This window comes from Marmota monax, unplaced genomic scaffold (genome assembly GCF_021218885.2).
Source record: "Marmota monax isolate L192 unplaced genomic scaffold, Marmota_monax_Labrador192_F-V1.1 WCK01_AAM20220418_F8-fsc00092, whole genome shotgun sequence".
NCBI lineage: Eukaryota > Metazoa > Chordata > Mammalia > Rodentia > Sciuridae > Marmota > Marmota monax.
The window spans coordinates 3,944,105-3,970,058 of record NW_026692583.1 but is presented as its reverse complement, the minus strand read 5'-3'; the positions used below and the strand labels follow the sequence as shown (position 1 = coordinate 3,970,058).

The window sequence follows — 25,954 nt, the reverse complement described above, 5'->3', positions numbered from 1 at the left end:
GCTAATTAAGAACCATTGGCAAATTCCTCTCTGAGGCATCCTTGTGAGCTCTCGCTCTTGATCCTTTCCTCACCTTCTTCCTCTCTCCCATGAACTCCCTGTGTGTTGTGAAGCCACCTGGGCACAGGGACACAGACATGGCTGACACCACACAGTCCCAGCACACAGACACATGTGCCTCCCTGAATTCTCACGCTGACACACACACTCACAAAAATACACAGGCAGCAAGGAGACAGAGACACTGGGACACAGCACCACGACACACAGAGACCCGTGTGTGCTCCAGGAGGCCACATGGTCTCATGAGCAAATGGACCAAAGACACACTGATCACAGTAATTAGAGCATTAAATATTCACTGAGCATATACTATGAGCCAAGCACCATTTGGAGGCAGTTCACAAACAATCTTTTCAACAACCCTATAAGGTAAATGTCACTTGTACAGTTAAAGAAACTGAGGTGCAGTCAGATTAAGGACATGGTCACTTTCCAAAGGTCACAAGCATACATATAATATAGTAACACACGTTTGTGGAGATATATTCCAATTTTTTCTTTTTTAGGCAACGACTGCATCTTTTTTCCCCCCTTTATTTTATTTATTTATTTTTATTTGGTGCTGAGGATGGAGCGCAGTGCCTTGCACGTGCTAGGCAAACTCTCTACCGCTGAGCCACAAACCCAGCCCAACGTATTCTAATATTCAAACAGAAAGAGAGGCATGACGCTTGTGCCTGTGTATCAGGTGAAACGAAAACTACCCAGCAACCTCAGGTCCACGGGTCACGGCTGCAATTCACCCTGGAGCAGACTGTATCCCGAATCCATAAGGAATGTGAGTCTATCCCTTTGCTATGCGCTTGACATCAGGCACCCACGGCTTTCTGGGGAGCAGGAGGGATGGAGACTGCCAATAGGAAGGCAGAATGGGGTGACTCTGACGAAAATCCTTTGACAAGAAATGATTCCAGAACGCCAAAGGGCACTAACCAGTAGGAAAGAGAAAGATGAGTGGATCAGCCAGGCTCAACACAGGACGTCAGGTTGAAACTGGCCCTTCACACATGTGGTCGGGGCGGGAACCCCCCACTGGAATCATCCTGCGCGAGCTGCTTTGGGAATAATGGCTGACAAGGAGCCCTGCGCCTCGGATCAGGCATGGCCTCTCTATAGTTCTGCTAGTGCCTGGAAGCCAGCCAGAGCATCCTAGTCTCCGTAACACCATGTGGTGCAAACCAAGCGTCCAACAGTGACACCTGGTGGCAGCCACCAAAGCTGCACTGCTGCGCTTTGCTCAAACTCACCCCTTTGGCAGTTGGCCATGGGAATGACCTTCTGTGGCCTGAGAAAGCTCCTGGCATTCTTGGACAAGTGGGGGTGAAGGAGGCTGCCAAAGGAAGGTACTAGACTTCCTGTTAAACAAAGGCATGTGGAGGCTCGAGCTTGAAAGGTCACAAGAACTGTGGCTACATTAACACCCTCAGCTGGTGAAGGGGTTGTGGTAATTACGTTCAACTATGCACTGACCTTGGCAATTAGGACACGGTGCCCACTGTACACAGAGACCCACATACATCCCTGCTCACGATTTCACAACGAAGCACATACCCACAATGTGTCACCTACCTAGTATTTCCACTCTTTCCCTCGGCTTCCCCCCACACTTCCCAGACTCCATCCTTACCCCACTGGGTCCCTGCGGGGAGCAGCAGGCCAGGCGGATAGAGCTGTTGACAGAGGCCAGCTGTTCCCGGAGACTCTCCACTTCCCGCTGGGCGGCTTCAGCGCGCTGGGGAGGGGGAGGGACACAGGTGGTCAGGAGGTGAGCAGGTGCGTCAGACCCTACTCTGCCCCTCTGACACCCCCCTGCCACGTCCCAGGTGGCAGTTGCCTGCTTTCTTGGTCCTGGACCCAGTCCTGGAGCTGGAAGGCCTGTCGCAGGGCTCAGGGCTGGGAACAAAGAAAGCAGCCCCATGTTTTTTCTAGAGTTGGAGGACAGGATCTGTGTGGCTCCCTTGAGGAGGCTCAGTCTGTGCTGGGGTGCATGGGACCCCAAGAGAACATTCCCCTCCACGAGGGCAGGAGGGAGGGGTTGGTGAGGGCACTAGAAAGCCCCCATTTCTAGTCACTCTGTCTGCTTCGCGAAGCTTCTGGCCCGGCTGTGTGGAAGGCAAGCCTTCCCTGCTCTCACAGCACCTGATGTGGGACAAGTCCCAGAGGTGGGTCCCCAGCTCACAAGCCACTGCAGGCCCCTGGACAAGTCACTATCCCTTCCTAGGACTCAGTCCCCTTTTTATGAAATGGGGAAAACATCAGAAGGGGTCTGAGCAATTACAGTCAGAACCCAGCGGTTAGCTAAACTGGCCTAGGGTAGAGCCAACTCTTCAAAAGTTTCTGAGTCTGGAAGGAAGCATCTAAATGTTAGCAATACGGTCTTGCAGTCTTGGAGAGAAATCTGAGCTCAGCTTCTCACTTTAGGACTTTGTGATTGTGTGACCTTGGGCAAGAGGCTTCCTCTTCCCAGCGTGGTCACTCTATCTGTAAGATGGCGATTGTAAAGGCAGCTATTTCACAGGGTTGCTTCACAAATTAAGTGATTTTGGTAAAATGCACTCATCATTAGGCATCTTAGCTTGGTGCCGTGCAGGTGTATCCATGATTGGTTCATTTCACTGGCATTCATCAGGGTGTATTACTTGAGCCATCACTTGAAAGTTAAAAGAGCTATTGTTTCTTATTTTTATTTTGTGGTGCTAAAGCTGGAGTCCAGGTCTCATGCATGCCAGGCGAGCGCTCTACTACTGAGCCACACCGCAGCCCTATGGTTACATTTATAACTTCAGCTGGTGTAGCAGGTCATAGTGATTATGTTTAACTTCGGTTGACCTTGACAGTTAGAATGCTGTGCCCACTTTATGCACACAGAGACCCATGTATAGCATATTCACAGTTTAATTTATTTGTAATTTATTTATTGGCACCCTGTCTTGTGGCAGAAAGGATTCAAGCTAGTTCTGTTTGGGGGAAGAAGTTCTGGGTACATGGGGCAGTAGCGAAAGTGTGTTTACGTTTCTGCACAGTCGGGGTGTTCTGAGAAGATGTGAATGAACTCAGGATCCGGGCTACAAGGCGAACCCTGGGCTGCGGGTGGCGCTTCGTGGTACAGTTCGTGCCTGGCATGCTCCAGGCTCTGGGTTTGTTCCCTAGCACTGCAAAAGAAAGAAAAGAGCCTGGGAACAAACTGTGGGCTCGTTAGCTAGCAGGACCCGAGGGAAGTTTTCCTCCCTGGAGGACTGTGCTTGCGTTTCAAGTGGGGAGACTGAGGTGGCCTCTGGAGAGATGTGCGCACACTCCAAGGGCCTCGCCCTGTATCCATGGCACTTGGGAGATAGATGGATTCTTCTTCTCCCACTGGCAGAAGGTCCCTCTCCTACATAACCTTGCAGATTGGCAGTTAGGAGGTCCTCGCCTATGGTAGAGACTCTGGTACACAAAGGACGACATCTGCTTCTGGTTTGGTCTCTGCAGGGTTCACTGGCTTGGCTGTTATTTAGTGAATGACACTAGGTACCTGCTCTGTTTTCAGAATCCCTGCAGCCATGCTCAGGATGATATTAAAGATAGATATTAAAACTTAATATGGTGATGTTTATTTTTCTTCTCCGTATTTTTCTATAATGAGCAGATTTTAGTTAAATACTCAGGAAAAAAAAAGGAGACATTATTAAACTGTTTCCTATTCAAACTACTGTTAAGAGCTCTTTTAAAAAACCTATCTGGCTTGGCCTGTGGTGCCCATTTGGAATCCCAGCTCCTTGGGAGGTAGGATCAGAGTTAGGGCCAGCCTGGGCAACTGAGTGAGACACTGTCTCAAAAAAAAAAAAAAAAAAAAAAAAAAAGGCTGGGGATATAGCCAGTGGTAGAGCACTTGCCTAACATGGACCCTGGGGTCCATCCCAATACCACAAAATAAATAAAATAAAAAACTGATTGGCAAAGATGCAAAAGTTTGAGGACACGCAGTGCTGGTGAGGTTCTCAGGAAGCAGGCATCCTTGTGCACTGGTGGAGGGAGCAGCAGTTTGGCTACATCTGCAATCACAGATGCACACACCCTTTGCCCAGCAAATCCACTTGGAAAACTCCACCCTACATATTGGGTTGTGCGTCTGTACACTTCTGTACAAGCTCATTCACTACAGTATCGATTGTGAGGGAAAAGACTGGAAATACCATAAATGCTTATCAGTAGGGGCCTGGTTAGGCCGGGGTCAGCCGAGCAGAGCCTGCTGCCTGGGCTTCTTAATAAAGTTTTATTGGAACGCAGCCATGCTCCTCCACAGGTAAATCATCTGTGCTTTCAGGCTGCAACGGCAAAGCTGACTACCTGTGATGGAGACCGCGTGAATTGCAAAGCTGAAAATGTGAGCCCTCTGTCCCTAGGTTGGTGACGGTGCGTCCACTCAATGTGAACTGGGTACGGAGGTGTCAACCAGAGGAGGGACTAAGTTAGACGTGGAAGGATCCCAGACAGACCACAGGGAAAGTAAGGTGCATATAGGGTTTCGCTTTTGCTTTAAAAAGAAGTCAGAAATGGATACATTCACAGGTGTGTGCATGGACTGGGCATCGCTGGAAGAAGACCCTGGAAACTGGCAGAGCTGCTGCAGGGGAGGGCAACTAGAATTTCCTGATAGCCCCTTGTGTAACTTCACTGGGGAATTACACATTCAAAAAATCAAACTAAATATGTATGTGGGCGGGGATGGGGCTGGGGCTCCGCGGTAGTGTACCTGCCTAGCATGTATGAGGCCCTGAGTTCAAGTCTCAGCACCACGTATAAATAAATAAATAAAAAATAAAGGTCCATCAACAACTTAAAAAAATAAAAAAAAGCTGAATATGTATGTGGGCTATAAAAATATGGCTCATTTAATGGTCATTTCAGGGAAGCCACTGTGGTCACCACCACCATTGTCACCTGGCACTGTCTTTGGGCTTCCTGCCCCTCCTAGGGTGTTAGAGTCTGTAAACAAGTCAAAATAACACCTGGCATTTTGCCAGGGGAATGTTAGAGTTCGTAAACAAGTCTGGATGGTGCCTGGCAAAATGCCAGAGGGAGTGGTTTGAGAAGTAACAAAAGCGAGCCATTAAGTGTAGAGATTCCTTATTGGTTGACTGATGTATCTAGTTTATGCTAATTAGATAAGCTCTGTGGAATGTATAAATACTGCTCCTGTCCTGCAATAAACGGCTCCTACTCCTGCTGTATCAACGTGCACAAGTTGTTCGTCACCCCCCGGTTATTCTGCTGCAGCCGGACTGTGGCACTAGGGAATACTGCCCCTGTCAGGGCCAGACGGTAGGGATTCATGGAGTCTCAGCACCACGAGGGGCCCAGTTGGAAATCATGTCCTTGGGAACAGGGAGGGTGGGCCAGGTCGGGCCTGCATATTTTGTTAGTTTCCTGTAGGGACAGGGACTTGGGATCAACCTTCCTATCGAGTGTCCTCCACAGGAGGGAGCACCCCTGCCCTATGCCTGAAGAGCCACAGCTCTGGGCCTTTGCTCTGCCCTCTGCCTGATGTCTCTCCTCAAGGAGAAAGCACATGGACTCAAAGCCCAGCTCCAGTGTCCCCCACCAAGACGCCCCCCTCAATCACCTCAGGAAATGGTGGCTTGCCTGTGGCAGTGCTGCCCTGCAAACCTCGGGCTGAGCGGGCATCTTCACACCTGCACTGGCCCTAGCCCTCAGAGGCATGTGACCCCCAGTTCCCCACTCCCTGCCAGGCCCGGTGCCCCCACCACAGCAGGAGCCGCCAGCACCCCTCACCTGGTTAGCTTTCTCCAGGTTCGTCATGATCAGGCCGACCTCATCTGCCCTGAGACACAAAGGTGAGGCCCTGAGGGGGGGTTCTGGCAGCTGTCAAGCCCCCCATCCTGACAGCCCAGCCTCTGCTTGAACCCGAGTCTTGCAATGGGGGCTGAGGAGGCCACCTTCCCCACAGAGCTCAGGCTGGGAAGAAAAGAACCCAGGCTGCGGGGAAGTGGAATAGGGCCTGAGCACCACACCCTCCCAGCCTCCCCAGGGCTCCACTCTCTGGAGAGACCCTGCCAGGCCTTGAGCCTGTGCCTCTCTAGAGCTCCCAAGTGTGGGGGAGGCCTCCTCCACTGCCTCAGGGCATCCTTTAGTGGTGGACTAGGGGGTAGCCTAGCACGGGTGTAGGTGACCCAGGGAGCTGGGGAGCATCTGGTGACTTATAAGGCCACAAGGGCCTGAGGACCTGCCCAGCATAAGCTGTTCCCACTGACTGGAGCACCTTCCCGGGGCTCTTCGAGGGCAGCTCCTCACCCTGAAGGCCTCCTCCCCAGCGAGCCCTCCCTGAGCCCTCTCCATACCCTCTCTGCCCATGGCCAGTACTTTCCTTCATAGCATTTACCACGTGCTAATAATGATGCTGGGCATACAGTAAGTGCTCAGTAGTGTCTGGGAGCAAATACGGTCATCACTGTTTCAGTTGCTGTCTGCCTCCTTTCTGACTGAGGGGAGGGGCACGTTGTCTAATGTGTCCCCAAGACCCTCTAGGTGAGCAGCAGCAACTCAGTAAGTGTTTATGGAATGAGTGACTAAAAACGTTCCAGCCCAGAGCAGGTTAGATGATGTCACCTGGACTGTAGGGCTGGAGAGTGGGGACGGGGTGAAGGGGAGACCCCTGCTCGGCAGCCCCACAGGTCAGGCACGGGATGTCATTCATGGTGAGTGGCACGCAGATAGCACCCGGATGGCGGGAGCAGCGGTATGAGATGGAAAGGGGCCCCGGGCAGAGGATCAAAGAGGAGGGTCAGACGAGGGAGCACATCAGGGATGTTCAGAGGTAGCCGGTGCGTCTGGAGGGCCAGGGAGGAGGGACGTCTCCAGCGACAGAGGAGGCGTGTTGCGGGCGACAGGGGGTACCGTCAGGGGGGACGGGGAGGAGATCTGTCTGGAGGGTCAGGGGAGGAGGCACATCTCGGGGAAGAGAGGGAGGAGGTACATCTCAGGGGGTGGGGGTAGAGGCCTGTGTGGAGGGACGGGGGAGGCCTGACCCAGCTGGCCGCTCACTTACTTGGACGCGGCCTCCTCGTCGTACTTCCGACGCAGCTCTAGCAGCTCCGTCTGCGTGGCCTTTAACGCTGGGAGAAGTAAAAGGGCAACTGAGGCCTGACCCCAGAGCAGGATGGGGCAGCCCTCCCAGGAGGGGGACCCACCCTGGGTGTAGGAAGGCAGAGTGAGGCAGTGACGGGGACCTTTTTCTTGGTTAGAACTGGCACCAGGTAGTGTGTGCCCTGTCCCCAGAGGGGCTCTGGACTGGGGCGAGGGGTGTGGGGCTGGGCAGGGCGGGGCAGGTGGGAGGTCTTGGGTGGAAGCTCAGGGACCCTGGTGGGAGTGGGGGCAGTGGTGCCATCTGCCCCGGAGGCTGGGGTACAAGCCCCTAGCACCCTCCAGGCCCACCCTGAGGCTCTGACTGGTATGCAGGGGACAGGGAGGCACAATGAAGCTGAAGGGTTCTGGATATTGCAGGGTTGGTCCCTGTGGATTCTGATTTCTGACTGTGGTAGGAAAACTGAAGGCCGGGCCACAGGGGTGGGGGGCGGCGGGTGGCCATGCCTGGCAGGTGTGGCCCGTGTGGCCATGTGGTTGCCTCTTTGGACAAGGCTTGGCTTCGCCAGTGCCCAGACCTCAGCCCTCCCCACTGCTGTCCCCTGGCCCCTGCAGGCACTGTCAGCCCCCCACCTGACTCTGCCTCAGATTCTCCTTCCTCAGCAACACGGGGCGGGCAGGAGGGGAGACCCCTTGGGGAGCAGCGCGAGCCTCGCCTCGCTCTGCCTCCCTTGGTTCTAGAAGCCCTGTGAGCAGAGCTCGCTGTCGCTGCCGCTGCCCCCGCCCCCGGGAGCCTGGAGTGAGGGTGGCACGGGGCACGTACCTGAATGTAGGACCTTGATCTTCTCCTCTGCCTCCCCCAGTCTGGCTGCCAGCGTGACCTGCACTTCTTGAAGGCCCCTGTGGGGAGATGGGCTGCTCACGCTGGCCCCGTGCTGGGCTCACCCTGGCTCCCTGTCTGTCACCTGCCCCCTGTAACCTGCGCCTCTGTCTTCAGGGAGTGCAGAGACGTGGCACTCAGGGTTTGCTGTCCTGCTGTCTTGCTGGTGGGGTGGCCCCCATCATGGCTGGCTCTGCTAAGTCCCTGTCAGCATTTCAGGGGGCCAACCTGTATAGCACCAAGTGGCCTGGTCTGTGAGGCGGGGTTTCTGGCAGGGCCAGCCTAGTAGGGGGCCTTCCTAGTGTGTGTGCCCTCCATGTCACTGTCCAGGGCAGGCACGGGCCCTGGTATGGCAGGAGTATGGGTGTTCAGTGAGTCTAGTTCAGGAGTGTCCAAGCCTCTCCTAGGAGGACTGGAAGGTTATACAGAGCTGGGGCCTGAGGCTGCCTGCCTCAGTGACTACAGGAAGGAGTCCTCAGTCTACCCATATCTCCCTTGGCCACTCTCCTCCAGTCTCACATATCTCGCTGCTCAGTCATGGCCAGTGGCCTCCTACCTCAGGGCCTTTGCACTGGCTGTTTCCACTGTAACGTCCTCCCCTCATATCTGCAGGACTTGCTTACCTAGGGCTTTGCTCACCTGCTCGGTGAGGCTCTCCCGTTTAAAATCCCAGTGCCACCTCAGCTCCCTCCCTGGCTTAGTTTTTCTTCCTAACTTATTGTTATTGAACCCACCATTGATCTGTCGCCTCACTCAATGAAAGCGCACTCCAGGAGGGCAGGGGGCTTGGTCTGATTTGTCCCTTAGTGTCCCCAGGGTGGGTCCATAAACATGGGTGATCAATGATAAGGGAGGAAAAAGTGAATGAACGCAGGGATGAATACAGTGACTGCCACAAAACATCCAAGAAGGGCCACTGGCCTGGGTAATGCCCAGGGCACCAACTGCAGGTAGCTGTCTATGCTGTGCACCGTGCCTGGGCCCCGCACCTATGGACACATCTAATTTCATTCCCATAGCCAACCAGGAGCAAATGCCACTGGCTAGGGCACTGTCCCCAGGTGTCTGCCAACTGCACACTAACTCAGGTCTCTCGGTGCAGACACTCAGTAGACTGAGGTCTACGATGAGCTGAATTACGAAAAGGAGAATGACCTTCACACAGTAGGTGAGCCTCGTCTAATCAGTTGAAGGTGTTTTTTCCCCCCCCATTGTTTGTTTGTTGTTTTTTGTAGACAGGGTCTTGCTCCGTTGCCCAGGCTGGTCTCACAGTCTTGGGCTCAGGAGATCCCCCTGAATAGCTGGGCTGAGAGTCTTGCTCCACCAAGTCTGGCTCTATTGAACCTTAAGAGCGAACTGAGGAAGAAAGGGTTCTGCCTCAAGATGGCAGTACCTCTGTGGCTGGGGTCCCGCCGGCCACCTGCTCTGCTCATCTCAGACTTGCCAGCCCCGCAACTGCAAGAGCTGAGTCCTCAAAACACACTCCATTAAAGAAAAATCCGGCTATTTCTGTTTCTCTGGAGACGCTAATGCACCACTTTTCAGATGGGAAAACCGAGGCTCTGGCGAGTGCCGTAAACTCCCAGGGCTGCCACCGAGCCCCTGTGGCGAGGCTCAGATCAGACCCAGGCCTCCTGGGGTCCGAGCCCCGTCCCTGTCACCTGCACTCCCTGCGGTGGGCACCTCCCTGCTCCCTGCCAGCCCAGGGAGCCCAGCTGTCCCTCGGCCCTCACTTCTGTTTCTCGGCCTCATTTCTCTGCAGCAAGGCTTCTGTCAGGAGGGCTTTCCCAGCGATGCCGGGCAGGCGGCTCCCCTCGGTCAGCGTGGGCACGGCTGGGGACGTCCCCTCTTTCTGCTCTGCAGGGAGAAAGGGAGACACAGCCGTTGCCAAGAAAGCAGCATGAGGCAGGGGTTCCCACAGCCTGGACCCACCGACCACAGCGTGTGTGCCCGGCTCCCAAACCTGGGCTCTGGGGAGGCTCTGCCCATGCCTGCCGTGCATCTGGTGGGCCGTGTCTTGGATGGCACCCAGGCTCGCCCTCGCCTGCTCACACCTCCTCCTCCTCATTAGTTTTTTTCAATTGTAGTAAACACACATGAACACGTGCACCATTCCAACGGGAGCTTTAGTACATCCACAGTATCACACACCCTCAACCCAGGGAGGCCTGGTCAGCTAAACGGCCCTCCATCCTGCCGCCAGCTCCTGGCTCCACCCTGCCACACTGGCTGTGGAGACACGCCTTCTGGACATTTCCCATCATGGAAACACACACCAGCTGACCTTCTGCATTTGGTTTCTTAGACGCTGAGTTCACCCAGCACTTCACTCCTGCTATGGTGTGAAGTGACCCCCAAGGGCTCAGGTATGAGGTATTAAGAGGGTGATGAGGATTAGACAGGGTTACAGAGTGCAGCCCCTATGACTGAACACTGTGGCTTCATGGGAAAAGGGAAAGAGCACATGTGTGTGCTCCCTGTCTCTGCCACATGATGCTTGGCACCGCCTTGGGCCTACCACCAAGAAGGCCATCACCAGATGTAGCTCCTTGACTTTGATTCAGAATCATGAGCCAAAATAAACCTCTTTTCTTTATAAAGTTCCCGGCCTCAGGTATTTCATTAGAGTAACATAAGACACACTGATACAGTTCCTTTCAGTGTGACTGCCACAAAACCGTCCAAGAAGGGCCACTTCTACAGAAGGCATTCCACTCTGTGACTATGCCAGTTTATCCATCTGTGTGTTGGTCCCACTTCTGGCTTCTATGTTGCTATGTATATGTGTGTCCTCATTTTTGCCAGAGCACCTCTTTTTGATTTTTTTAGCGTACATCCCTTGGAGTAGAACTGCAGGGTCATGTGGTGAGTCTATTTAACTCATGTCCTCGCTTTCAACAACTCTACTGCGGTGTGTGCACCTAGAGGCTCTATTGTCAGCCCTGCCACAGTCTTGGCTTTTACAAGAAAGGCATCAAGGTGCTCCTGCAGCCCTGAAGGCCCATCAGTGCTGCCCAGCATCCTGCCGTGTGGCTGGTCTCTGGCTACCAGACACTTGCCCCACCATTACAAAGCCTGTGGCCAGTATCCCTCCTGAGTGCGTCCCTTGGGCACAGAGTGGTCTCTCCAAGGAAACACCACATGGAGTAAATATATGGGGTCGCGTAGCATGGCCCAGCCTGAAGTGAAGCGCAGCTGTCCCAATCCACACTAGGAGCAGCTGCTCAGGGTCCGCTGCCCTGTGACCTTGAGGAGCTGGCCTGGCCAACATGAGGTCCTCCACTCCCCTTGCTTCCTCCTTGGTGAACACCTGCTCACGCCTTCAGGTGCTTTGTGCTGGAGGCCAGGGCTCCTGATGGTGGGTCAGGGACAGTGGTGTGCCCGGCTCAGCCTTGGGGCTATTTCCTTCCCAGCAACCTGCGCCTGCACACTGGAGGCCAGCACCCCTCTGCCTTTCTGAGGGAGGAGCGAGTCCCACTCCCAGCCTCTGCTCTGACCCTCATGGTCCAAGGTGGCTTCCAGTCTCGCTCTGACCCCCACGGCTGGCTCCCTCGTTCTTAACAAGCCCCGAGCCTCCAGGGTCAAGGCACCATGCACTCCCTGCTCAGGCAGTAGAGGCCAGCCTGGAAGTGCTGTGGGCAGAAGCTCTGGGCTGGGGGCTCAGAGGCAGAAAGGAAAATAGGATGCTGCCCAGAACCTGTGGATGACTCAGGAAGTTTTTGGTTTTGTTCTTGGTACTGGAGTACCAGGATCAGAACTAGGGCTGCTCGGCCCCTGAGCTGCACCCCAGCCCTTTGCATTGTTCGTTTTGAGGCAGGGTCTTGTGCTCCTCCTGCCTCAGCCTCCTGAGGTGCGTGGGCCCCTTGCTGCTCAGGAAGAATTAAGGCTGCGGCTCATCCAGGCGCAGTGTCCTCCACACCTGCCCCCGGATTCCTGGACACACAGCCCGACTACACTTCCCAGCCTCCTCTGCAGCTGGGTGTGACCACAGAGGTTCTGGCCAATGGGAGGGTGGAAGGGGGGCCTGCTGTCCAGAGTCACACCCTGACACCTGTGTGACCTTCACATTCTTCCCCTGCCTGTTGGCAGGTGGTCAACATCACCAACAGGACATCCCATGTGTAAAGTGGCGGGATCTCTGTCATCTGGATCCCTGAGGGGCAGCGTGGCACAAGCCCGCAACCTTCAGTAGACTGAGGCCCAAGACCCGGGTCCGTCTGCTTCAGCAGAAGTGCCATCTCCACCCACCTGCTGTCCACACAATGAAGCCCAGTCCCAAGCCCACCAGCCCCTGCTGCAGCCCATGGTGTTACAGGACCCAGGAAGGCCTTAGCAGTACCTTTGTGGCCAAGGAGCTCGGGGTGCCTCTTCCAAGAAGCGTGGAGGTCCCGCCGGGGCTGCCTGCTGGGGTCCAAACTGGGGGGCTGCAGTCTGTCGTCCAGGCTACGCGCCACCTCCAATGTAGGCACAGGGTCTGCAGAGACAGGGAAGAGGTCGAGGTGGGATGCCTAGGCTGAGGCTGTGGGGCCTGGGAGGGCCTCCTACAGGGAGCTGGGTGGGGATCATTCACAGGAGCCACCGGAGTCACACTCTGGGTGGCCAGGGAGAGCCAAGTGAACGCCCTTTACATGACAGACTTCTCCAGGCCCCTGGCAGGTGTGCCTGCCCACTCCCCGGTGAGCATGTCCTGCCAGCTGGGAACAACAGCAGTCATATTGTCACTGCATTGTCTTGACTCAGTGATGCCACTGTGTCACTGTGTATGGCCCTGGGGAGGTTGAGAGTGTGTCCAGCTGGCCTCTCCACCTCTCTGTCCCCTGGGGTGGAACCTGCCACATGGCCTGAGGCCCTCCAGCTTCTCCTGGCTCTACCCTCCCGGAGACATTCTTGCGGCCCGGTGGCTGTGGCTCCTCAGTGAACTTGGCCATGTGCACTGGGGATGCACTAGCGGCCATCCCGGGAACAGCACGCACACCTGGATGAGAGTCTCCCAGCTTCCCGAAGGCTCCCAGCTGAGGAGGCTGCGGGCCTCTGCCTGGCTAGCTTCCCTCCACCTCCCCTTCACCTGTGGAGAGTTTCCTTTTCCTTTCATTCTAGAGCCCAGCGCATGTCCTCTAGGACATTCCCAACCGCGCCCCCAGGGCAGGTACCAGTGGCCATAGAATGACTCCTGAGGTTGGTGGGCTATGCAGGTTACATAGCCCAGCCGCAGGCAGGGGGCCGTGGTCCCCAGAGCAACCCCTGGAGGCTGGCTTGGAGTCAACCCGTCTTCACAGAGGAGGGAACTGAGGCCCAGAGAAGCCAGGGTGCTCGCTAAAGGGTGGAGGTGACGCTGGACTGTCTCTTGCTGAGGCCACGGAGACTTTCTGTCCTGGGGTGGGCACAAAATGTCCCCAACAGTAGGCACACAGGGTGTTCATGGGGCCCAGGACAGCCAGGACCTCCAAGCCCAGGTCCCGGGGCCCAGGATCTAGGCCAGTTCTGGAGCCCTCTCTTCTTGGTTCCTCTCCCAGCACCCCCTGCCAGCATCTGCTCGGCTGATGTTCTCTGGTGAGAGGACAGACTTTGGAGCCAGATGTGCCTGGACCCGGTCTAATCCATACTTGCTTCTTGGGATGGTGTGTGATCTTGGCAAGCAACTCTATCTCTCTGTGCTTCACCCTAAAAGTGGCAACCTCCTGGGGTTGTCATGAGGATCAGGCAAAATGATCAACATGGTGCCAGACACCCTGTCAGCTCAGACAACCTCATGCTTACCCTCAGCCTTGGGGTTATTTCCTTCCCAGCAACCCGCTTACAACATTTCACCCCTGAATATATATTATGACTCAAATGCCACCTCTTCCAGGGAGCCCTCCTGGACCAGTCAGTCTTCCCACATGTGCTCCCCAGCTGCCTGCAGCTCTCCATGGTAGAGCCCAGTGCTGTCCCAGTATATCTGCAAGTCCACCCAATTAACACGCACTGGGCTGCAAACTTCACAGGGGAGGCGAGGGCTACACTGGTCCTTGCTCTACCTCCCACTGGTCCATAGTACCTAGGATGCAACCTGACGCACAGTCCTACCCAATACATTTTTACAGGAGACGACAGGAGGCCATGCCTGCCCGGAGGCCTTCAGGTCTGGCTGGAACAAGGTGGCCTCTCATTTTCTCCTACTGCCTGTTTGTTTAGGTGGAGGGAGGCTGGACAATAGGCGTTTGTGCCGTGGTGAGCAGGTGCAAGGGCGCACCACGTTGGCTTTCCTCTGTCAGCAGCCCCCACGCCCTGTCATTAGGCAGAGCCCGCTCAGCAGGGTATGCCATTATGTCTCCCAGGGCTGATGTAATTATACATTGACATAATTAACCCAGCAAGCGCATTAGGCAGGCCAGCTAAAAATTCATCTATAATTATTTGTTGTGTGCATGCTAATGAGTCCATCTGCACCGCCTTTGTACAACACGAACAAATTAATTTACAAGTCTGGATTTTTTAATAAGTTCAAGGAATCGCTTCCTATTGTGTCCTGGATTTTGAGAAAGGAAGAAAAAGGCGACAGCACTTGCCGGGGTCAGGGAAGTTAGGTAAACACGGAGGGAGCAGATCCGGCGGCCTCTGCAGACTGGCTCTGGGCCCAAGGACGGGGGAAGTTCTCCAGTGGCCAGGCCAGACGATTCCTCTGGGAGTGGGGACACTTGCCGCCACCTCCTCTCCAGGGTTAGACCCAGGTTCTGTTCCGCCCTGAGGACGTGGGCCCTGCGAACTGGTGGCTGGCTTCGGTGGCCCCCAGAGGCTAGCAGAAGGGGCCAGGCCTCCACACGGGCTCAGGGGGCTTTGGGGCTCTGCCCTCCCGCCTTCGCTTGCTGGGGCAGTGGTGAACGTGCTGGTTAAGCTCCAGGATCTGAAGTTCAGCTCTGGGTAGAGTCCCATGAGGACCTGAGCCCATTTCTCCACCTGTGGGGGACACTGTGCAGCGTCTGTTTGCCTGGAGGTACCCCTGGGCAGATCCAGACACACTGAGGAGAGAGTGAGACCCGAGGGAGGGTGTCACCGGAGGGTGGGTGTCAGTGCCGGCTCCAGCTGGCCGTGTCTCTCTAGGTGGCCAGGGACTCTCCGAGCCTCTCTTTCCTCGAGGAGGCTGCCCCCCGAGGGCTGTTACGGAGAGGAGCTGGCTGACCACTGCTGGCCCGCAGGCTCAGGGCGGGCTGGGAGCCAGCCGTTCTCTGTGGAGAGCGGGCACCAGGCACGGCCTCAGTGTTGGCACAAGAAATGTGCCCAGGAAACCCAGAATTCAATTATCTTGATTTGAACTCATTCCACTCTGGACCCAAAGATTTCAGCTTAGAAAACCAACCCAGGGAGGGAGCAGTCAGCTCAATCTGTCCACTGTCTCCTGCACCCCAGGACGCAGCTGGGAATGGGGGTGGTGCAGGGAGAGGCGAGCCTCTGGCCTCTTCCTCTACTCCTGGCTCCCTGTGGCCAGGTGGGTGGTACTGAGATGCTGTGGCCAAAGTCCAGCTTCGAATGAATCCTAATGACCACAGCCCTGTACACTCCATCATCACTATGGCAGTATGAGGATGTCGCAGTCCCCTTTTACAGATGGAGAAACTGAGGCACAGGGGTCAAGGCTGGGACCCATGCTGGCTAGCCCCCAGCAGGACTCATCAGAGCCCCCAGGGAACCCGTGAAGCATTCTGGGCCTCAGTGGAGTCTCAGGGTTGGTCTGTGTCACTCCAGTCCTCCGGGGGCAGGCCGGGATCCTTGGGGTTTGCCTGTTGGGCCTTCTGATCTCTCCCTGGTGGGCTGGTGTGCCTGTGACGTGCTCTCAGCTTCCAGTGGGGCTGTCAATCAAGACGCTCCACCTTCCCCCAAGGAGGGTCACCTGCTTCAGGCTGCCAATTGAACACTGCCCTGGGAATCTGGACCCCTTCACCCGGTTACTCGCTGCTCTGGCCCTGTGTGAGCCGGGGGCCCCACCTAACGAGTCCCTTTCCTGTGCACTAGAGTTTCCAGAGCTGGCTTCTCCACACCACATGAGGAACCCTGAGCGACATAGGAGCTGGTGATTTGACAAGGGTATCTGAGAACTGGGTAAAGGGAAGGAGGAACGAATGCTCACAACATTTCACCCCTGAAGACTCAGTTTTCCTGTCTGTAAAATGGAGCCCCAAGCAGCATCCACCAAGGCTACTGTGGGCATTCAGTGGTCAGAGTCCTGCACAGTGGTCATCCCAGCCCTTGCTCTCATCAGCGTTCAGCAAAGGGCAGAGGGATCCTTCTCAGTGAGGCCCAGGGGGCTCGCTCACCCAGCCCTGCTGGGCACCGCCTGGCTTTGTATCTTGGCTCCTGCTAACAACAGATTTGCAGAACAGAATTAGAAGCTGCTGGATATTTTGGAGAGACAGAGCATAGGACAGCAGCCTCGGGAGGAGGGGGCTGACCAGATCTCAGCAACAGGGCCTTGGGAGACCCCTGGAAGCTGCCAGAGGGTCCTCAGAGGCCCAAAGAATAAGGCAAAGACACCAGGTCCTGGGTTTCATCTGTGTCTATGCCAGTTGGAGCGACTTTCAGCAGGAAGGGGAGGCTGGGAAGGACTTCACTGTGGGTCTCCACAGGTTAGACTCTAAGCAGGAAGGAATCGAGGATGTCCTGGTGGAAGGCACAGCCTCAGCAAAGGCAGGAAGTCATGGCAATGTTAACAGCCTAACCCTCAGGGTAGGCTGCATACAGTCAGGCAGGCTGTGCACAGCACAAGGATATACAAGGGAGTGGCAATCGAATCGCACATTTACATATTTGGTACAAAACTCTTTGGGGAGATAGTAATGACCTGCTCTGAGGCAGGGGTACTATGCTGTGTCACCAGGTAGCATGTGGCCAAGGGACTTGGAACAGCTCCTCCTGTACTATAACCGTGGCTATTCCAGGCTCTGTGCCAGGGCTCACCTGCACTTTCTCCTTCATCCCAAATAGCACAGTAAAGTACGTGCCACTATTGTCCCTGTTTCCCAGACAAGGAAATAAAGGATCAGAAAAGAGGTATCAGGTGCCCAAAGTCACTCAGCTTAGGCAGAGGTGGGGTTTGAAGCCAGGGCTGTGGACTCTTCGCCGGAGGTCAGGTGGCCTCTGGGCAGGGCAGGCAGGGCCCTGACTTCTTCCTGTAGACCCGAGTGTGGGGCCAAGGGTTGTCCTTGGCCCTGCTACTGGCTTGTTATGTGGCCTTGGACAATGTGCTGACCTCACTGGGCTCCCCCATCCGAATTCCTATGCAAGTATGTCCGAGGCTCGCACTCAGCACTGGGCCACTGGACAGTGGCTCGCCCTGCGGGCAAGCACCTGTGCACTGGCCAATCCTGTTCAGCGGGGTGATGGTTAAACAACTTCGCGGCCAGGCTCGGCCCAAGAGGTGTGAACACCACGAACACGGTGAACCCTCAGGTGGCCAAAGCAACCCTGGGAAATAAGGGGAGGGGTGGGGGGGCGAAGGTCGAGTTCTAGCGGTGACATCAATCCATGCTATTGCTTTCCACCCGAAGCCTGTCTGTAAATGGGGACAGGCAGGTTCTCCCCCTGTGGAGGGGCTGGGGACAGAAAACTGGGAACCGCAGGTGGGCAGAGCCCACGGGGCCCTCTGAGCCCACCCATGCAGGGGCTTGCTGAGCGACTTGTAGCTGAGGGGAGAAGACCTGCCCTTGCGCAGCGGCCTCCCGGGGGTGACAGGCTCCTTCACAAGTGTGCTTAATAGACCCGAGAGGACTTCTCCACCCCACGTGTCCCAGGTCAGCTTCCTCCCTGTGCACGAAGCCCGGGAACTGAAGAGCCCAGGTGAGGGCGTGGCTCGTGCAGATGGCTAGTGGCTGGAGGGAGCCTGCGCTGAAGGCTGTGGCCCGAGTGTAGCTGGGTGAGACCAGGGGACGGGTGGGCAGGTAGGTCCCAAGGGCCCTCCAGGGTAACAGGGCTGGGGACAGGACTGACCCTGAGGGTGCCAGGCAGGAGGCGGTGGCAGGGGTCCAGGGAGCAGCTCCATGGTGGCTCAGGTCAGGAGCTAGGCAGGAAGCGCTGGTGGCTGTGGGGACTGGGCTGAAACGTCCCCAGTCTGTGCTCATCTGGAAACTCAGAATGTGACCTTGTGTGCAGATGGGGTCTTTGCAGTGGAGATGCGGTCAAGACTGGCTCATACGGAAGCAGAGTGGGCCCTGATTCAATGACAGATGTCCTCAAAAGCAGAGGGACCCACTGAGGCCCGGAGAGAGGCCTGGTGAAGATGGAGGCAGAAACAATGCAGTCAGAGGCCAATGGCCTGGAGGCTGCCGGAGCCGCCTGAGGCAGGAGGGGGCCGGCCAGCCGGGGGGGCCTGCCCACCCCACTTGGGTTTGGGGCTTCTGGATTCCAGATCTGAGAGAAGTTTGTGCTGTCACCAGGCTGTGGCACTGTGGCACAGCAGCAGCCTGGGAGACCTCAGCCCTGTTCCAGGCTGGACACAGGTGGCGAGGTGGTGAAGGGTGGTGCAGGGCCAGGCTCACTCAGGGTCCAGCGCCTGGCAAGGCCGGCGACCCTGGCATCCTGGCCATCATAGCAAGGTCTTCTCTCTCTCTCTCTCTCACACACACATTCTCTCTCTTTCTCTCGCCTTTCCCACCTCTTGTAAGGAAATGAGTCGTGAAAAAACAAGGGGCTACTCTAACGACCTCATCTTAACACGATCATATCCTCCAAGGTCATGTTCACAGGTACCAGCAGGAAGGTCTTCAACCTATCTTTCTGGGGGAGAAAATCCAAGCCATGACCTGATGGAAGTCCTCACTCAAGTCAAACCTACTTCCTTCTTGCTGTACCCATTTTCATCTCCATCCATGAGCCAAGCCTGTTCCCTAAGAGGAGGCAGCAGGTCCTGGACTCTGACCCTCTTGCTTTTCCTTCTCTTCAGTGCCGAGGAACTGAGCTGTCACCAAGAAGGGTCTCTGCTTTGAAAAGTACACAGCAATGACAACATCTTCTTACTCGGATGTTTTCTGCTTGTTACTTCCCAGCACATGAGAGCAGGGTTCCCAGACTTGACTTGGTTGTGCGGTGACTCATTTCTTCTGGGAGGAACCTGGGGGCCCTGAGCTGTCCCTGAGCTGCCCGGCGGGGAGCTGGGTTGGAGAGCAACACTCTTAGCATGCAGACAGCTGGAGTGTTCCGCCAAAGCCTGCGGCAGAAGGCTCCTGCCACGGCGGCTGGCAGACCCTGGGCTCCCAGAGTGCTTTATCAGTATTATCCAGTGCTTCAGCTAAACGTCACTGGCTGCTCTTATGGACACAAATTGAAAGAGAGAAAGGGAAAAAAGTCCTTAAGCTGTAGGGAGAGATTTCTCGGAGAACCCCACAGCCTTGGGTCTGGGGGCAGCTTGTTTTCCTCCAAGTCTTCCCCTTCCCCCAGGCACACACTGGTCCTTCACATAGCAGGTGTCCAATGAGTATGGACTGTCCCAAAAGGGGACAAATGATGGAATCAGTGCCAGAGGGTCTCAGGGGTTTCCACAGAGGGTGTCTGTGGGAGGCGCAGTAATATAATATCCCTCTCGAAAACACCACCTCCTACCCTTAAAGCCCTGGTTCATGCAAGAGAGGGTTAGAAGCAGGTTGGGGTCGGGGATGGCTCCTCTGGCTTTCATGATGAGGGAAGTGGCCACAAGATGACAACACTGTTGATCTCTAGACACCAGGAGAGGCAAGGAACGGATCCTCCTGGACATGTGAGCGAGAGTCCTGTTGATGCTTGACTTTCAGCCCAATGAGACCCATTCTGAACTTCTGACTTCCAGACTGAGATAATGAATGTGTTTTGTTTTAAGCCACGAAGGTTGTGGTTGTTTGTTACGGCTGCTGTAGAGAGCTAGTAGTCCAATGCAGTCATGGAGTCATTTTTATTGAGCACCTACTAGGTACCAGGCATGGTTTCTCCAGTTGTCAAGCATTTCCCAAGTGCCTGCTGTGTGTCAGGGAAGGTTCAAGGCTGCGGAGATGGAGTAGCAAATGAGAGGGAATCCCTGCCTGTCTGTGGCTGACCTTCTGGAGGGGAAGATGGACACGGACACGTAAGGCCAAGGCAGAGGCCCCCTGCCAAGGTGGAGGGTGGGCTGGCCGTGTGGTGGGGAAGGCCTGTCTAAAGGCAGCCATCTGGCTGGGAAGGAAGTGAGGAAACTGCTCTAGGCACAGGAAGATCAGGCTGAGGACAGGTGCTGCCGCCTGCCCATCTCCCCAGGGCACAAATGCACTGGTCCTCACGACCACTGACCACTTTTGTGGATAAGGACATGGGGCTGAGAGAGGCTGGTGATACCCAGGGGAATCCTGATCCAGTGTCCTCTCCCCTCTCTGTGCCTGGTCTGGGTACAGGTGGTTGGGGTCAAGCTCGAGTTTCTGGTTTTCACCCCCAAAACTGCAGCAACCATCCACCCTGGAGCAGGTGGGGGCATGAGGCACATAGGACACCCACCCAGTCTCTTCAGCCAGAGGCTCTGAAGAACGTGGCCTAGCCCTCCCCAAGAGGAGCCAGGCGCTCTGCATGTATCTCACTCAAACAGCCACAGGAGATGCCATCACCCCCCTTTTCCAGATGAGAAAACTGAGGCCCAGGAGAGGAAAGCCACTTGCTCAGGGTCCCTTGGTCAGCAGACAAAGGTAGTGCTGGATCGGAAGCGGGCCCCTCAGCCAGTGCCCACCACTTCCACACATCTGTGGGTCCCCTAGGGGGCCCTGTGTGACTTTTGTCCTCCTGTGACGTGATTTAAAACCTTAAGGTCTATTATAAAGTACTGCTGGTTGAGCACCCCAATCTGAAAATCCAGAACCTGAAATTTGACGTCTCCAAAAGCTGAAACCTTTCCAGCCCTGACACATTGCCCCACTGGCAAATTCCACCCAGGAAAATAGTGTCCTGCATAAAAATCACTAAAAACATCATAGGAAATTCAGGCCATGTATGTAAGGAGTACATGGAACACAAATGGACCTCGTCTTCTGACCCGGGTCCCGTCCCTATACTCTCATTATATGCGTGCGGATATTTCAAAACTTGAAGAAATTGGAAATCCCACACTGTGGCCCCGAGCATTTTGGATAAGGAACACCCTGCCTGTGTTTTTTTTTTTTTTTCCAATTATAAGCAGAAAATTGGGATTCCCTGTCATAAATAGGCATTTCAGCCATACAGGTGAACGCACACAAAGCTGGGTATGGTGGTGGGTGTCTGTCTCCCCAGGTGTTCGGGAGGCTGAGGCAGGAGGAGTGTTTGAACCCAGAGTTCAAGGCCAGCTGAGCAGCGCAGAGAAACCTCAAGACCCAAATAACCCAACAACAAGAAAAGACCACAAAACTAAAAACCAAAGAGGGAAAGCGATGCTATTACAGTCCAGTTAAGCCCTGGGGTGGGCAGCTGCCGTCCCTGGGCTGAGGGGGAGACCTGTGGGTGTCTTGGGGTTGCTGCTGATTCTCCAGCACCCGGCGGCAGAAGCCTTCCCTGCAGGGCAGAAAGGTGACACCCATCATGGCCTGCAGCCTGCAGCGTGTTCAGAGTCGCAGCCTTTGCCTGGGTACCCTTTGATATTAGGTGAAAAGCTGGTACCATCCAGCTTCTGACTTCCACAGTGGCCCACGTCTCCCTCTAGTGTCTGGCCCGGCTCAGCATGTCCTCCAGAAGCCTTCCGGCCAGCTGTGCAGAGCTGCCCCAGCCACCAGGGACACCAGTAGGCGGGATCCCCCCACCCTGCCCCCCACCGGCCATCCACATTCAGGAGGAGAGAGCGGCCCAGTGGGCACATCCTAGCAGGGTTTATAAAACCCTGACCCATGGCACCCTGACCCAGTGTCCGAATATCACCAGGCCCCTGATGAGTGGAAACAGACCAGGCAGACGAGCAGGCAGCAGGCGAGGCCTGTGGCACCGGGCGGGGACACTGTGGTGAGTGCAGGACCTTTGTCTCTCAGACATCCTGTTCTTTATGCACTAACTGCCTAAGAAAATGACTTATTCGTCGTGGCTGCATTGGATCTGACCGCTCGCGGACAAGGTGGAGGACACAGCGGGAGGGTTTACGTATTTTCAGGCCTCACCAGGCTTTGTAGAGACCACAAGCCTCGCCAACGCACTAGCGAAGCTGTCAGAGTCCTCCAGAACCCTGCAGAGGGGGAGCTGGGGTGCGGGGAGAGCAGCTCAACCCTCCCCCTCTGTCCATCTGAAGGAAAGTGGCATTCGGAGCTTTTTTAGGAAAGCTGGAGCCGAAGGCTGTCCGAGAGGCTGCTTAGAAACACATATATGCAGAAGTATGCGTGTGTCCCTCCAAAATATCTCCGAGACAGAAGCCTGCTCCCATCTGGGCTTGTGCTCTGGCGCCCGCGTGGGTGGCAGGCTCAGGCTACTGATGGTGGCAGCGAGACTAACTTTGATCCTATAGTCTTAACTTTTCAGTAGCAGATGGGGTGCGGAGCCCTATGCGCAGCTGTGAGTCACGTACCTGCCATACCCTTCTTCCTGCCTGGGGGGTCTCCTGGTCTGGGCAGGGACAGAGGGGCTGGGGAAGAGGGGCTTTCTCTTGGCACTGGGTGTTCTGGAGGTCATAGTAACACCTCCACCAACAGCGAGCTCTGGTCACTGTCCACTGAGCCTCCCCTGCAGGAAGGCTCTCCCTCCTCCCTCAAAAACTCCACCTGGGCACTGGGAGCTGTTGACTCTTCCAGAGGAGAAAGAAGAGGCTCAGAGAGATGGCGTCAGGGGCCAGCAGAGCTGGGACTCCAGCCCACTCACATTATAATAAAAATGAGCCCCACACTGAGCAGCAGGGACCAGGGACGCGTCTCCTCCTTGTGCCCCTGGCTGAGCGGAATGCCTGGTGACCAGTAGGTGCTTGGCACTTGCTGAATGAACTGCACAGATGTGCTGGGTTCACAGGGCGCCCTGGCCCTGTTCCCTGGTCCTGTAACTGCGGAAGGTCTTACATGTGTTTTGCGTGTGAGGAACTGGGCTTGGGAAGGTCAAGTGTGACTCGTGGGAAGAAGCCACGTGGCCAAGCAGGGACTGGCCAGGCTCTGTGGAGAGGGCCATCAGTCTAGTGCCCTGCTCTCCTTCCTCTGCCCCCCACCCCCCGTCTGGAGCTCTTTGCTTCCCCTCAGCAAAAGTGGTCCAGTCTGGCTCTGGAGCCCTGGGCGAGGAGCACAGGGGTCCCTGGCGAGTGAAGGGCCATATCACTCTTCCTCGGGCCGCTCACGGCACTCCAGCTAGGCCCCCTCCCAGCCTAGACCCTCCCAGGCCTCAGGTGGCAGAGGCCCTGTGGCTGCTCTTCACTGTTTGCAGAGCTCAGATCCCCTGCGGCTTTCTTGTCCAACCTCCTTTGATTTTGTCTATTTATTTAGGTGCCAGGATGGAACCCAGGGGTGCTTTGCCACTAGGCTACACCCCCAGCCCTTTTTATTTTTGAGATAGGGTCTCACCAAGTTGTCCAGTCTGGCCTTGAACTTGCGATCCTCCTGCCTCAGCTTCCAGAGTTGCCAGGATCACAGGCGTGGCCACCAGGCCTGGCTACCCTAGATCTTAAACTAGCCCTGGCACTGGCAGTCTTGGAGCCTAGACTGAGACCCCCTGGGCGGCACGGTGCACGGGCAGGATGGGGGAGCCACCTCCAGGGTATGTGGGGATCAGAGCTTGTGTCTGCAGGGTGGAGCAAGCTGCCTGCCACACAGAGCACCCTTGAAGTGCCCCTAAAGGGCGGCGCCTCAGTCTTGAAGCCAAGTTCAAAGGCCCCCTCTCTGAGGCGCCTCCACCAGCCACCCCTCCTTGGAGCTCATTTCCTGCTGTGAGTCCTGGTCCTCCACCTTCGGGCCACACTGTCCTTGTTAGCCCTGAGTTCCCAGGCGGGCAGCTTGAACCCCAGCCTGAGTTTCCCTGTGGCTCAGAGGGTGCAGCAGGCGAGGGCTGGTCCTCCCTCTGACAGGGAACAGTCTTTGCGGAGCCCCTGCAGCGCCAGCACCAAGGTGGCTGCTTCCATGGACTCCACTTTCTAACCCTGAGCCACCAGCGCAGGCCAGCTCTGGCAGGGCTGTGAGGGAGGGTGCTCCTGGCAGCCGAAAACATGGGCACTGCCCTCCGAAGTTAACTGCCACCTTTAGGGAAACCTGACATTGTTAAGATTTTCATTTTTTATGCATTAAAACTCTTTATGTTACCCTTAGGTGTCCCTGTGACCCGGACAGGACTTAGCAGAGGCTGAGTGTGGAGGGGGAGGGCAGGCAGCAGGGACCAGAATTTCTAATTATACTAAAATCTCTATTTCCTCTGGCTGTGAAGGCGACCTCTCCACTAGATGGTGCTAGAATTAGTAATTTGGGACAAAAAACTAAACTCAGCACTTAACCTCCCTCCCTATTTTCATACAAATAATTTTAGATGGCTCAAACTTAATCTTTTGAAAATATTAAGATTAAAAAGTACCCAAATACCTCTAACTTTGAGGTGAAAAGGTTTTTTAAAAATAGGACACAGAAGCCATAATAGAAAGGTTTGGTAAGATTTTCTACCTTCTGTAAATCCTTCTTGAATGCCTGTTACATACTATATACAATAGACATTATAAACAAAGTTAAAAAACAAAAGGCATTCAGGACTAGGGAAGAAGATGTGAAAGGTATACCAGCACAAAGGTTAATACCCCTAATATACAAAGAGTGTCTATAAATCAATAAGAAAATGAAATCGGAAAGAAAAATGGACTAACAATATACAAACAAGCAATTTACAAAAGAATAAAAATTTGGTTCATAACAGAGGAAAAGATACCTAGTGGGCTAGTCAATAAAGGAACACAATGTAAATCAGCAAGGGGAAAGAACAATTGTATTCTTTCTGACTACCTGGATTTGCTCATGACTACAACAGATTTTCCTTTCCAAGTTTTTGTCCTCATCTTCAGAACTACAACAGCACAGTACCAATAAGCTACGCCCTTGTGAGCTCTCCAAAAGCCCAGCACTGGGGAGGGGCTCAGTAAATTTTAATAGCCCCATGAGAGAGTGTTAGACACAATAAACCAAAGTTCTCCAGGATCCGTAATCTCACAGGGAAATACAGTTGCTCATGCTGCGTCAAGAATGCAGGATATAAAGTGATACAAGGAGGATCAGTGACCATTTTGAAAAGTACACGGGAAAAAGATCAGGGAGAAAGAAACCCAACAAATTGCTTTTCCAGGAGATTATTTTCCCTCCTTCAATTTTCATATATCTTCTGAGAGTGACAGGGTGCCTGGACTGCTTTTGAAACTGGGGAGAAAATTTTACACCCCCAAACACTGTACAGCACTTTCCTATTCTACAAATACTGTCATCTACACTGCTCACCCAGCGACCTTGACAGTTGACGAAATGGCAGATGCTCATAATTCTTAGACCCTGATATCAATGGGCTGCGGATTGTTCAACCCTGCTAAATGTGTTTTGCTCAGAATCCAATGTGGATGAATGAGTAGTTTCTACTCTCTCCCCTCTTCTAAAGACACGGGAACCAGAGCTCAGAGAGGTTAAGGCCTCTGGCCAAAGTCACACAGCTCAAAACACCAAGCTACAAGTCCCACCCAGGCGTGTCCTATGCTCAGCCCGAGCCTTAACCACTCTGCAGACCAGCCTTGCCCCTGAAGGAGCACCTGCCAGGAGTCACAAAATCCTAAATCAGATTTTTAAAAACCAGAGAAAACCAGAAGAAAGCACTGTGGGCCACTCACCTCTGTGCCCCTCTCCTGGTGTGCGGGGTGCGTCTGCCTGCCCTGGTGCCCACGCGTCCCCTGTTTTGTTTCCTCCTTTTTTTTTTCCTTCCCTTTTAACTAATCACTCAGTTAACAAGTCAGCTCTCTGAAGCGCGGGTCGCTACCTAGTGACTCCGTGCACACGATAAAGAAATCAAGCGACACCAATA

The 25,954-nt window shown here is 54.9% G+C and overlaps 1 protein-coding gene across 4 annotated transcripts in view; it reads right to left on the bottom strand.

Moving 5' to 3' along the window:
- Cux2 (cut like homeobox 2) overlaps positions 1 to 25,954 on the bottom strand; it is a 233,752-nt gene that overhangs the window by 23,023 nt on the left and 184,775 nt on the right. For all 4 annotated transcript variants that reach the window (XM_058579876.1, XM_058579877.1, XM_058579879.1 and 1 more), the window contains 6 exons: positions 12,366 to 12,500; positions 9,760 to 9,883; positions 7,970 to 8,046; positions 7,112 to 7,178; positions 5,839 to 5,887; positions 1,691 to 1,795 (listed from right to left, as the gene is read on the bottom strand). In XM_058579876.1, coding sequence (XP_058435859.1) covers positions 1,691 to 1,795; positions 5,839 to 5,887; positions 7,112 to 7,178; positions 7,970 to 8,046; positions 9,760 to 9,883; positions 12,366 to 12,500 — 557 coding nt within the window. The remainder of the gene's footprint in view (positions 1 to 1,690; positions 1,796 to 5,838; positions 5,888 to 7,111; positions 7,179 to 7,969; positions 8,047 to 9,759; positions 9,884 to 12,365; positions 12,501 to 25,954) is intronic.